This window comes from Dendrobates tinctorius, unplaced genomic scaffold (assembly GCF_039654945.1).
Source record: "Dendrobates tinctorius isolate UK_male_01 unplaced genomic scaffold, ASM3965494v1 ptg000029l, whole genome shotgun sequence".
Classification (NCBI taxonomy): domain Eukaryota; kingdom Metazoa; phylum Chordata; class Amphibia; order Anura; family Dendrobatidae; genus Dendrobates; species Dendrobates tinctorius.
In genome coordinates, this window is record NW_027361697.1 from 26,354,605 (window position 1) to 26,368,654 (window position 14,050).

At 45.9% G+C, this 14,050-nt stretch overlaps 1 protein-coding gene across 1 annotated transcript in view; it reads left to right on the forward strand.

Annotated features, from left to right (window-relative positions):
* Positions 1–4,580: 4,580 nt before the first annotated feature.
* The window catches only part of GTF2B (general transcription factor IIB), a 32,379-nt gene continuing 22,909 nt past the window's right edge, over positions 4,581–14,050 (forward strand). Inside the window, exon 1 of the mRNA XM_073571492.1 lies at positions 4,581–4,738. Within this exon, the coding sequence (XP_073427593.1) occupies positions 4,722–4,738 (17 nt within the window). The 5' untranslated portion in view covers positions 4,581–4,721. The remainder of the gene's footprint in view (positions 4,739–14,050) is intronic.

Genomic DNA, 14,050 nt, shown 5'->3' on the forward strand with positions numbered 1-14,050 from the left:
CCCTGCACTGATTAGCAGCTTACTATCAATATACAATGTACATAGAAAGCTGTGGTCAGGATTAGCTTTTGAGCTCTGCTAAATCTACAGCAGAGAAAACTGTGGTCGTACCACAAGCGCTGCACTCATTAAACTAAGCGATACCACCCTGGAATCTGAGTCTCTTCCCATACATTATTCTGCTCTCAGATAAAGTAGCAAACCTGCTGACAGTTTCCTTGTAATTACATGCACCATTACCTTGATTATTGCTGCTATAGTGCATTTTTTGCCGCCTCATATGCCTACTGTTTATTCTCATCATATGTTCTCAAAATATTGGGATGTACTGCACTATTTTGCACAGAATTGCACACTCACAACTTTGGTAGTAGCTAGAATTGCTTTTGCTGCACTTTTAGGTCCTGCCTGCTGCCTATTTGTACTTTACGATTCATTGATTCACTCTTGAGATATATAGATATATACATTTTATTTTTATTAAATAAGAAAAAAAAAACATGGATGACATCAAGCTGTATGCGAAAAACGAACGAGACATCGATTTACTGATCCACCTGACAAGGATCTACAGTGAAGACTTCGGGATGTCCTTCGGACTGGAGAAGTGAGGCCGGTTGGTAATAAAGAGAGGCAAGGTAGTCAAGACTGATGGAGTGCAATTACCAGCAGGACACAAAGCAGATGTACAGACATGCTACAAGTACCTCGATACAGTAACCATGATGAAGAGGCAAGGAAAGCAGCAACAGCCAAATACCATCAAAGGGTAAGATAGGTCCCGAAGAGCCAGCTCAATGGGAAGAATAAAATCCACGCCATCAATACATATGCCCTGCCAGTTATCAGATACTCTGCTGGCATAGTGTGCTGGCCAAAAGAAGAGATGGAAGTTGCAGATGTGAAGACACGAAAGCTCCTCACAATGCATGGAGGTCTCCACCCCAAGTCTAGCACCCAAAGATTGTATACCAACAGAAAGGAGGGTGGTCGAGGCTTGATAAGCATCCAAGCCACCAATACGGATGAAACAAGGTGTATCCAGGAATACATCAGAAGAAAGGCACCAGAAGATGAGATATGCTGAGAGAAAGCCTAAGGCAGCAACAACAGATCTGGAAGGAAGAACTGGAACATGAAGCGCCATGGCAAGACAAGCCGCTGTATGGGATGTACCATCGACAGGCAATGGAGGTGGCTGACATGGAGAAATCCTACCAATGGCTGGAGAAAGCTGGACTCCGAGACAGCACAGAGGCACTAACCATAGCGGCACAAGAGCAAGCACTAAGTACAAGATCTAGAGAAGCAGGAATCTACCACACAAGACAAGAGCCAAGGTGCAGACTATGCAAAGAAACCTCAGAAACCGTCCAACACATAGTGGCAGGATGTAAAATGCAGGAACAGCGTATACCGAACGCCACAACCAAGTAGCGGGAATTGTATACAGGAACATCTGGAGACCCAGAGAAAGTGGTGGAGAATGAAAGGGCTAAAATCCTGTGGGACTTCAAGATCCAGACAGATGAGCAGGTGTTGGCTAACCAACCAGACATTGTGATAGTAGAGAAGGAGCAGAAGACAGCACTGCCACATCTATTATCATTGCTAAGTGACAGTAACGTCAGAAAGAATGAATATGAGAAGCCGGAGAAATACCAGGGCCTCAAAGGAGAACTGGAGAAGACGTGGAAGGTGAAGGCAGCAGTGATTCCAGTGGTGATGGGAGCACATGGAGCGTCACTGACCCCTAAGTTTGAAGAATGGCTACAACAGATCCCAGGAGCAACATCTGAGCTCTCTGTCCAGAAAAGAGCAATGCTGGGAACAACTAAGATGCTGCACAGAACCCTCAAACTCCCAGACCTCTGGTAGAGGACCCGAGAATGAGAAAGGACAACAAAGACCACTCCCAATGAAGGGTGGGTGTGAAGGAAGTTCTTTTTATATATACCGTATATATATATTTTTTCCCTTATGTGATTTTTTTTTTTTTTTTTTGCTCCCCCATCATATGATGCCATTTTAGCTTTGTTTTACTCATGATGGTTTTTTCCAATATGTAATAAAGATTTTTTAATATTACTTGTATCGTCGTATGTTAATAAAGGATTTTGGGTTCAGTCAATGCATTGTAAAACCTGGGGCAATTCACATCTGCCACTTGCAAACCCGACTGTCTTCATGTGCAGCTTCCTGCCCCCATCCACAGAGTAGACCTGTTGTGTAACTGATACAATCCGAAGCAGTGAGACCCCCTTGATTATTATGGGGTCTGTATGGTTTTCATTTGGTGTTTGATTTTAAAATGGGAAAGAAAAGCTTCATGCAGAACTTTCCTCTGCTCTGAAAGCTGACAACCTGGAACCGTGGCAGACCCCACAAGAATCAATGGGGTCCCTCTGCTTCTATTTGAATCCGTTACACAATGGATCCATGTGGCACATGGAATTCTGTTTCTCTGGTTCCCTTAAGGAAAACATAGAAACTCCACCGCCACTTTTCATGGAACTCGTACCCAAAACAGTGGTTTTTCACACGTCCGTGTATTTTTGCGGAGCGAGTTGCACCAAAACATGGAGACAAGGTTTAATATAGATCGGAGTCACAGATCAAACTCTCCAATGGGAATGTATGGGTCAGTGGAAAAACCAATGACACGCCGATGCCATCAATGCGTTGTGTGATTTTCATCTTTTTTTTTTTTTCGAGCTTCTATAAAACCTGAAACTCTGATGGTAAATACTGACACAAGGATTGGAGAGTGATGAAAATCTGATCCAAAACGCGAGAAAAATCACAGATGTCTTTATGAGCCATAAGAAATTCTGGTCTACACCCTTTTTTTAAGATCTGCGCAGTTTCTGAAATTTCGGATATGTGCACACGGGATATTCTGTGGATCCTCGAAGTGCAGGTTCACTCTAAAGAGAAGTGAAAATTGCAGAAAAAAAATGCTTGTTCAACTCTTTATAACAACAAAGATATTTTACAATGAAAAACAATCTGTGAGGAAATGGGGGAGATGCAAAAATGAAAATAAAGTGCTTGTGGTGTAAGGTCCAGCCATCAGGGGCATGTAAATAACGCTGCATGAAGCGATCACCAGCCAGAATGTGTGCAGTACAGACACTGAGTGCGTAGAAGGGAGAACGAGATAAAGAAATGTGTATTTACGACACGCTTAAAACTGTGGATACTGGGTATTAACTGGATTGCCTGGTGTAGTGCATTCCAGAAAACTAGTGCAGCACGAGACAAGTCATGGATATGGGAATGGACAGTTTGGATAGAGGATGTTAGTCTTGGGTCATTAGCAGAGAAGAGGAGTAGGGTGGTAGAGGAGATGTAGGCTGGTGCAGATCTGTGGAGCGCTTTGTGGGGGGGGGGAGTGAGAAGTACATATTGGACTCTGTAGTAGATGGGTAACCAGTGCAATGACTGGCACAGAGTCTTCTGCTTCAGGATTTTGAAAAATCCATGGTGGGGGAAAAAAAAAGAAAGTGCAGGTCACTACTTTGAAGCTGCTCCTGATGAAATCTGCTCCAACCTAGGCGCTGTCCAGTCAAAAATAAATGCTACGGGAAGCCAAAAACTTCCTCAAAGAAGTAACGTTTCCTGAAGCAGTTTCCACTAGAAAATTCATCCTTTTTAACTGTCTCAATAAAAAAAACCCCACCCCTTGCTTTTCTATGTAAATCCCACTTGACGTTCACGTTCCTTGTTTAGAAGCTTCTTTAGGTTTCCAAAGACGCCAAATGGTTACAAGCTGTCAGCCGTCCGTTCTTCAGGCGCTTTCAGCTTGGAGGGTTGGCACTTGTCTGACGGTCGTCCTGTGCCCATATCCTGATACACGGTTTTGGATTCTTCGCACAGATGGTACATGTCTTAGAAATGCAAGGAGTGTGTGATGTTGGGGGTCTGGTATTACACCGTCCCCCAGTGTTGTGTCAGATCACTGTCTTGTGTAATGTCAGCCCCTTGGATGGGAATGTTGCTGGGCTGCAGTACCGGACCTGGCTGAGGATGGCGCTGTGCTGACATTGGACCCCACTAGTCTAATTCCTGGTATTTTGGCAGGAGTCTTCACACCGCGGCTCTTGGGTGAGGATCGCTGACTGCCGCTGCTACATAACCGCATAACGGGGGTACCGCGGCCCGCTGCGACCTGTAACGTGCCAACAACGGTCCATCTTTTGCGCCTTAGTTGTCACGGTGACGGTACCGCGCGCTGCAGTGATATTCCCACCATGTAGCCGAGCACATTCATCATGGCCCCATGACCACCCATGAGGCCCTAGAGATAATGTTGGCCCCGGTCTAATACCTACATGGCAGGTTTTCTATAAACTTGCATTAAGCAACAAATGTTTGTTAAACTACGCCTTCCACCCGCCTGCTCGGGTTGTAGTTTCATAGAACATGCAAAGAAAAACTAAAATGGAAACCACGAGGAAAGTGAAAGCTGCGATCCACGTACACGTCGCAGACGCTCACAGCACTGCGCATGCGCACCGAGTAGGGTCGGCGAAGCTCAGTCCTACTAGAGACCTGCGCGCTGGGGCTCTAGATTACGGAAACAGCCTGTCAGCGCATGCGCGAGGGATCAAGCCGTCGTTCGTGCTGAGCGCGTCTTCGCTACCACGTGACCGAGCTCTATATAAGGAGGAGCGCTGAAGCTGCTGGTTTACTTGTCGGGTAGAGCGGACGCCTTCATAATGGCGTCAACGAGTCGGTGAGTGACCCGTCTGGTTTTACAGCTGTCTGACCCGTTCTCTGTCGTTATGTTGTCTGCTTTCTGGTGAGCGGGCTCGCTTTATGGCTGCTCCTTGTTCACTGGCCGAGCAGGCTGGCAGCTGGCTCTGGGGTCCTGCAGGAGCCAGGACCACCCGGCGGCTCTAACCACACGCCTGACCCCGTGTATGTGCAGGACCCGGAAGTCCCCACACTCATAGACTTAGTCGTCACGTGACTCCCAGTTGTCTAGGGGCAAGCTGGGTGACTACCAATATGGCGGCCTTAAAGGGATAGTCCCCTGTCTTTTTCAGGTTTTAGTTTTGCTTCTTATCTAGCGAGGGGCTCATAAAGAGCGTCACAATGGAGGTGGCGCTGTGGTGGGCTTTCAAGAAGGATGTTTGATTCCCTGTGCGACTTAAAGGGTATGACCAGTCCCAGATTCTGCAGCGGAAATCCCAAGGCCGGATCCACATTGCATTGCTGTGGATTTTCTCCGCAGAGTGTGGATGAGTTTTCGTAAAATCCTAAACCGCCCTGTTCCTTTAATCCGCAGAAGTCACTTCGTACGACCTGCGAGGACCCCCGAGCTGTGCTGGTCAGGGGTCTGCCCAGCGCCATACGAAGGGACAAACCTATAAAGGTCTGTAGTACAACCTAACGGAACTCGACAGCCTGAGCAGGTGATTTCATTACCGCGCTAATCAAATTCATTTTTTTGTTTTGCGACTGGTGAGAGGGATTGTTTGTATTTTTTTTCCTCCTAAGTTTGTACTGCATGCTGCAATAGCTCACCTGTGACCGCTCTTTACTGGAGCGTCAGGATGGCGGCCGTGGGTTCTTTCAGCCGGCCCCTGCTGCTACTATGGCAACACATCCGTGTGGTCTCCACTGCGCGTCGGTTTTCCGTGGATTTTCACCCTTTGCAAAATTGGACAAAATCCACATTTATTACCTGCAGATGCTTTTTTTTCTCCTTATGACTGTGCACCGTGGGCTGTTTGGTCCTGCAGGATGTGCTGGAGTAACTTGCTGCTCTTATGTACGTTAGTCACGCGGTCCCCACCATCGGATCCTGGGGCGCTGTCTTGTTTGGTTATACTTTTTTGCGCTTAGTGGTAATGGTTTCTACTAATCATAGATTCGTTATTTGTTATATAAAGTTCTCCAGTCAGCAGACTGGCTGGGGACGGTACAGAGCTGTGCTTCCCTGATAGGACAGTATCCTGGGCCTAATTAGAATGTGATAAAGTGGTGGACAGCCCCTTTAAATAAGGCTGAGTTCACATCTGTGTTGGCCGGCACAGATCCAGTCATAGGTGATGTCCAGCGCTGTTGTCAAAATGACAGACGCCCCAACGGACCCCAAATATTCTACATAAGTTAGTGGGATCCTCCATTGTTTGACTTGTCCGGCGTTCTGTCATATTTTCTTTTGTTTTCCCTTTTCAATGGGCAAAGACCAGAAATTGTTTTTGAACCAGTCATGTGAAATCCTCAATCATCAGCAGCTGCACAGATCTCACGTCATTGCTGCGACGCTTCTTAGGCACACGGTCAGTAACTGGCAGCATTTTTTGACGCAGCACATGTCCACCGCGTCGAAAGCGTTGCCGGCTTTTGACTGCAGGTGATTCCGCAAATGTTCATTGAACCGTGCGGATTCACCGCGTCCTATACATTGTACGGGTGAGATTTATCTTGCGAAGACTTGCGTCTCCACAGGATAAATAGACATGCAGCAGTCTGGGAAAAACGCCACATGTCCGTCTCTGTGGGTGAGCTGAGCTGCGGGCATATGTGCACGCATAGTGGACATGGGACTTTTTGAAATCTCATCCACTATACTGTAATTTCTGGACGCTGCAAACGTGCGCAGCGTCCAACCCGCAGCGTTTACTGACCGTGGGAACGTACCTTTACTGAGGTCTGTTTGTGCTGCTTTTGTACTGAACATAGGAGCAGAACTGCAAAATGAACCTGCTGGATCCGACACTTCGTGGACATCACGGGTGCATGACTGTCCATGACTTTACAGTCAGCTGCTTTCTGGCATTTACTTGGGCTATTTTGTCTGGTATTTTTGACCTCTGCTGTCAGAGCCTCCAATACAGATGTAGATGCTGCCTTAAGCTCCGTTCACTGCTGCTCTTGGACTTTGTCTTTATGAAGAAACAAGCAGAATTCATGTTGAAAACGGATTTTTTACATAACTGATGTGTTCCGATGCAGTGAAGCCCTTTTATAAGTTCTGATACCTGCAAAGATCCAATTGTGCCTTTTTCCATTCTAAAAATGTTAAAGTTTCAGCAAACCTTTTCTTCCCTAATCCATCATATATAATCTAGTGTAATATTAAAAATTGCATCCCTCAGTCTTCGTAGGTTTCCAGCTCCGCTCTGGTCATCTTTTGGCCAAGTGACCGCTTTTCAGTTTTGCTGGCTGACTCAGTAAATGTATGGAGCCATAGCTGCTTTCTGTGTCCGAGACAGAGAATGAAGCTCCATAGACCTACATTGAGCAAACAATTTCTGGTCCAAATAGAAACCTCTTCTGTGAACTGGCTAGTCTCATGGGTCATAGGAGGACCGAGGTGGTGCCGAAAACCAAGCAAGACAGCGATCATGAAGTGTTTTAATGTACTGGCACTACATGGGAAGTCTTGGGTATTATTTTTATTTTTGCCGAGACCTCTTTAACCCTCTTGATGTAGGATGTGATGGTACATATTACTTATGGTATGTGTATGGAGCATGCTCAGGAGCGGAGCCTGCACTGTACCCACCAGATGTTGGCTGCATTACATGGCCGGAATCTGCGAGCGGAGCTGCCTTTGATTGCTGTTCAGCTATCTAAGGTGAAGTTCCCATGTTGGGTATTTTTGCTGCTCATAAATCTAAGTTGCCTGCTCCTAGTCTTAGAGTCAGCACCCGCAGTCTGAAGACTACAACTGTGTGAGTGTAAGACTAGGGGCAGGGAACTTAATTATAGTTGTACAAATTTAGCACTTAAGTTAAAAAAAAAAAAAAAAGCTGAGATTTCTCTTTAATCACCAAACCAGCTTTTTTTTACGTTGTAAACGGATACTGCAGTACGTTTTTGAAATCCGCAACATGTCAATTCCTTGCTGTAAGTACGCCTCTTCACTTGCCTAATAAGACAAAAAAAATCCACAACTAAAAATCACATGTGCATTTTTTACTACTTTTCCACATTGGAAACACAGAAAAAACACGTAAAAAAGCCAATTGATATGAACATTTTATCAAAGCGAACAGGAAGTTTCCAAAATAAAGCAGTTACTCTTAAAACATGCCAAAAAGGTAAAAAAAAGCAAACACATGTAAAACAAAAGTGCGCGCAGACTCATTGAAAACCTAGTTTAGCTAATCGGTGCAGAAAATCTACAACCTCAAACTCGCCAAACGGGTCTTCGTGGGAACGTAGCCTGAATGTCGTTGCCAATCACTGACCGCAGAATTTAAATGACTAGATTGCCAGTGCCCCCCAGATGCCATTGGCCACCTGCAATGCTATCGCGGGGTGCTAATGGGTTGGTATTGTAGCTGGAGATCTGGTGAAGTCCCCATGGTTGCCATCTTGGTTCTTCTGTGAAGCCCGGTCTGTGGCTGAGCTTTATGGGAGTACGCTCGTGGCTCCCGTGGTACAGGTTGGGGACCCCTGGTGTAGTCCCTTGGCTTCTGAGATTGGTCCGGTGTGAATTGAGCCTGAGCTCACAGCGCACTGTCCAAACACTGCAGAGACGGCGCAGGATCAGTCCTCATTCACTGACAGCAAATCCTGTAAATTGGACATCTCGGCTCTACGTCTGTCATGAGTCCTGTGAGCTGTGGTGCTGTGCGGTCTGTCACCATCACGTGCGACTCGAGGAGTCCATGGTAATCCTCACTGCAGCGTGGCACAGAACATTTTTATTGACTTCTACAAGTGCAAAGCATCACATGAAAAACTTAGGGAGGGGTTTATCAGCTTTGTCCTTTAGGGTATGTTCCCACAGACTTTTTTTTTGTGTAGATTTTGAAGTGGATCCACTTCACACTCCACATCAATTGCCATGTGAGCATACCCTTAACCCCTTCACGACCCATGACGCCTACGTAGGCATCATGAAAAGCCGTGCCTAGACGACCCATGACGCCCCCGTAGGCGTCATGCTATAAATAGCCCCCCTGCGGGTCGGGTGACTGGGGTTAATGAAAGGTCACCCGACCCGCACACAAAGGACCCTTTATGCTTCACCACAGGGGGGGTGGCTTAGCCCCCACTTGGCTACGATCGCTCTGATTGGCTGTTTCACTTTCAACAGCCAATCAGAGCGATAGTAATATTTCATCAATGAAATTTGATGAAATATTACAATCCAGCCATGGCCGATGCTGCAGTAGCATCGGACATGGCTGGAGACACTAATTTAACCCCCCCCCCCCCCCCCCCCCACACCGGCTGGCAGGGGCGATCGGCCCCCGCCACGGACTGACAGCAGCGATAGGCTGCTGCTGCTATCACGATCTGCCCCCCCCCCTCACCCTCCCCGGTACTTGTCATGTCCCGCTCAGGGCTCCCGGTGACCCGCCGTCCATCCTGCATGGGCGCCGCCATCTTTGAAAATGGCGGGCGCATGCGCAGTACGATTGCAATATTTCACCAATTAAATTTGGTGAAATATTACAATACATCCATGGCCGATGCTGCAATAGCATCGGCCATGGCTAGAGACGGCAATCAGATCCCCCACCCACCGACTGATGGCGCCGATCGGCTGCCGCCAACGACTGATGGCAGCGATCGGCAGCCGCAGTCATCATCAGGTCCCCTCCCCCTTCCCTCCGCTCCCCCCAGCCATCCGATTTTCCCCCCCCACCACCGTCTCCGGTACCTCCTGGCCGTCCCGGGGTCCTGCGTCATGGGCGCCGCCATCTTGGAAAATGGCGGGCGCATGCGCAGTGCGCCGACTGCAGATTCATTCTTTTATTTTGATCACTGTGAGAAACTCTCACAGTGATCAAAATAAAAAAAAGTTAATAAAACCCCCCTTTATCACCCCCATAGGTAGGGACATATAATAAAATAAAGAAAATATTTTTGGGCTGGCATATTAGGGTTAGGGCTGGCATTAGGGTTAGGCTTGTAGTTAGGTTTAGAGTTGGGGTTAGGGTTGTGGTTAGGATTATTAGGGTTGGGTTTAGGGTTGGAGTTAGAATGGAGGGGTTTCCACTGTTTAGGCACATCACAGGGTCTCCGAATGCGACATGGCGCCACCATTTATTCCAGCCAATTTTGCGTTTTAAAAGTCAAACAGCGCTCCCTCCATTCCGAGCCCCGAAATGTGCCCAAACAGTGGTTTACCCCCACATATGGAGTATCAGCATACTCAGGAAAAATTGCACAACACCTTTTGGGGTCTAACTTCCCCTGTTACCCTTGGGAAAATAAAAAATTGGGGGCTAAAATAATTATTTTTGTGGAAAAAAAATGATTTTTTTATTTTCATGGCTCTGCGTTATAAACTTCTGTGAAGCACTCGGGGGTTCGAAGTGCTCACCACACATCTAGATAAGTTCCTTGGGGGGTCTAGTTTCCAAAATGGGGTCACTTGTGGGGGGTTTCTACTGTTTAGGCACATCAGGGGCTCTGCAAACGTAACATGACGCCTGCAGACCATTCCATCAAGTCGGCATTTCAATACCTCACTACTTCCCTTCCGAGCCCTGACATGTGCCCAAACAGAGGTCCCCCCCCCACATATGGGGTACCAGCGTACTCGGGACAAACTGTACAACAACCTTTGGGGTCCAATCTGTCCTGTTACCCTTGTGAAAATAAAAAATTGTGGGCTAAAAAATCATTTTTTGAGGAAAAAAAATATTTTTTATTTTCATGCCTTTGCGTTATAAACTTCTGTGAAGAACTTGGGGGTTCAAAGTGCTCACCACACATCTAGATAAGTTCCTTGGGTGGTCTAGTTTCCAAAATGGGGTCACTTGTCATGGGTTTCCACTGTTTAGGCGCATCAGTATCAGCGTACTCAGGACAAACTGGACAATAACTTTTGGGGTCCAATTTCTCCTGTTAGCCTTGTGAAAATAAAAAATAGTGGGCTAAAAAATCATTTCATCTCTGCTCTGCGTTATAATATTCTGTGAAGCACTTGGGGGTTCAAAGTGCTCACTACACATCTAGATAAGTTCCTTCGGGGGTCTAGTTTCCAAAATGGGGTCTCTTGTGGGGGAACTCCAATGTGTAGGCACACGGGCTCTCCAAACGCAACATGGTGTCCGCTAACGATTGGAGCTAATTTTTCATTCAAAAAGTCAAATGGCGCTCCTTCCCTTCCGGGCCCTGCCGTGCGCCCAAACAGTGGTTTATGACCACATATGAGGTATTGGTGTACTCAGGAAAAATTGCCCAACAAATTTTAGGATCCATTTTACCCTGTTGCCCATGTGAAAATGAAAAAACTGAGTCTAAAAGAAAATTTTTGTGAAAAAAAGTACTTTTTTTTTTTTTTAAGGATCAATTTGTGAAGCACCTAGGGGTTCAAAGTGCTCATTATGCATCTAGATAAGTTCCTTGGAGGGTCTAGTTTCCAAAATGGGGTCACTTGTGGGGGAGCTCCAATGTTTAGGCACACAGGGACTTTCCAAACGCGACATGGTAACTGATAAATATTCCAGCATATTTTCCATTCAAAAAGTCAAATGGTGCTCCTTCCCTTCTGAGCCCTGCCGTGCACCCAAACAGTGGTTTATGACCACATATGAGGTATCGGGGTACTCAGAAGAAATTCCCCAACAAATTTTAGGATCCATTTTATCCTGTTACCCATGTGAAAATGAAAAAAATGATGCTAAAAGAAAGTTTTTGTTGGGAAAATTAAAATGTCCATTTTTTCCTTCCATGTTGCTTTAGTCCCTGTGAAGCACCTGAAGGGTTAATAATCTCCTAGAATGTAGTTTTGAGTAGCTTGAGGGGTGCAGTTTTTAGAATGGTGTCACCTTTTGGTATTTTCTGCCATATAGACCCTTCAAAGTGACTTCAAATGTGAGGTGGTCCCTAAAAAAAATGGTTTTGTAAATTTCGTTGTAAAAATGAGATCGCTGGTCAACTTTTAACCCTTATGACCTCCTAACAATAAAAAATTGTTTCCAAAATTGTGCTGATGTAAAGTAGACATGTGGGAGATGTTATTTATTAACTATTTTGTGTCACATAACTCTCTGGTTTAACAGAATAAAAATTCAAAATTTGAAAATTGCGAAATTTTCAAAATTTTCGCCAAATTTCCTTTTTTTTCACAAATAAACGCAAAAATTATCAACCTCAATTTACCACTAACATGAAACCCAATATGTCACGAAAAAACAATCTCAGAATCGCTAGGATGCGTTGAAGCGTTCCTCAGTTATTACCTCATAAAGAGACACTGGTCAGAATTGCAAAAAATGGCCACGTCATTAAGGTCAAAATAGGCTGGGTCATGAAGGGGTTAAAGGCAGTGTTCTATTTTATTGTAGCGACATGCTGGCGCCCAGACTTGTGCTTGCCAGTAAGGGATCTGAGCACTGCAATGGATGGTAGAACTGCTCCCCTCAGATGGCAGTAATTGCCCGCTATGCTCTGTATGTAATCCTGTGCTGTGATGGTCTGCTGAGCTGTGGATCCAGTTGGATCATGTGTGATACTGTAGTTACTTTGATCTAGGCGCTGCATCCCCAGGATGACATGTCTGCTGTGCTCAGATCTCCGTACGAACGCCTCCCTCAGATCCTAATATATGGTACCCATTCCTGGGGCCAGCTTTCCCAAGTCAATAGCAAAATAAGCTTGTGTGGCCTCATCGCCGCTGTAAAAGCCCGGTCTATCAAAAACCTAAAATTTAATTCTCCCCTATTTGAAATGACATAAATCGAAATGCAATAGTAGATCAAAACTTCCTACCTACCACAAATAAACACATCACTGTTTTATCCAAAAAGAAAGTCCTCACAGAAAAGACTGGAAAATAAAAAAAAAAAAAAAAAAAAAATTATGGTTCTCCGAAAATGGCTCGACATGTGTTTGCATGCACACATGTACCACCGTATATATACACACAAACCTCTGTATTACAGGTTAGGCCTGTTTCACACTTCCGTTTTTGTGTCCGCCAAACGGATCCGTTTCCGTTTTTTTGACGGAAACTGATGCAAACGGATCCGTTTTTAAAAAAACGGATCCGTTTTTTTGACGGATCCGCGGTAACCACTAATGGAAGTCTATGGGACAAAAAAAAACGGATCCTGCAAAAAAATGGCGGATCCGTTTTTTTACGGAAACCAACAGATTTTGACGGATTTGAAAAAACGGAAGTGTGAAACAGGGCTTAGATATCAGACACACGCTGACCGGGAGAACCGTGCTGCCAGGTCGTTACCATACAATGAACGTCGTAAACCCCCCCCCCCAAGAAATGGAGGAATTGTGTATTCACTGCGCGTTTACTTTGCACTGATGGGAGGGGGCGCTATTTCTATTTTACCAATACAATTTTTGACCTCTTGGTTTTAGGAGCTGCCCACAGATCTGGCAATAGATGTACTGAAGGCACTAGAGTTGAGCGAAACGGGTCGAAAAATTTCAAAAGTCGCCGACTTTTGGCAAAGTCGGGTTTCATGAAACGAAACCCGACCCTAGGATGAGGTCGGCCACGAGGTCGGCGACTTACGCGCCAAAGTCGCGTTTCAAAAGTTTGTTTTGCGCTCTTTTTCAGCCAATCAGGATCCACGGACACTGTGGGCAACGTGATGACATAGGCAGGGGTCACCACCATCTTTCAGAAGGGCATGCAAGTGATTGGCTTGCTTTGGTGGGCGTCACAGGGGGTATAAAAGGGCGTGCACGCCGACCGCCATCTTAATTCTGCCGATCTCAGTATAGGGAGAGGTTGTTGCTGATTCTGTAGGGAGAGCGTTAGGCAGGGAAGAAGACAAAAAAACTGCTTCTGCTGCTAGCGATTTGGCCTGCACAACACACCAGTCACTGTGTGTGCAGTGCAAGGGGAGGCTATATAGTGGTGTATCAGTGGTGTTGGTTGTTGGGCTGCCTTCTAAGGCTTCCTGACATTCCTGCATTGCTGTTTACCCACTGCTCCGCAAACTGCTTTTTTAAAAGCAATCCCAATTTTTTTTTTTTTATTTGTCCTGCTGAGAAGAAAAAAAACTGCTTCTGCTGCTAGCGATTTGGCCTGCACAACACACCAGTCACTGTGTGTGCAGTGCAAGGGGAGGCTATATTGTGGTGTATCAGTGGTGTT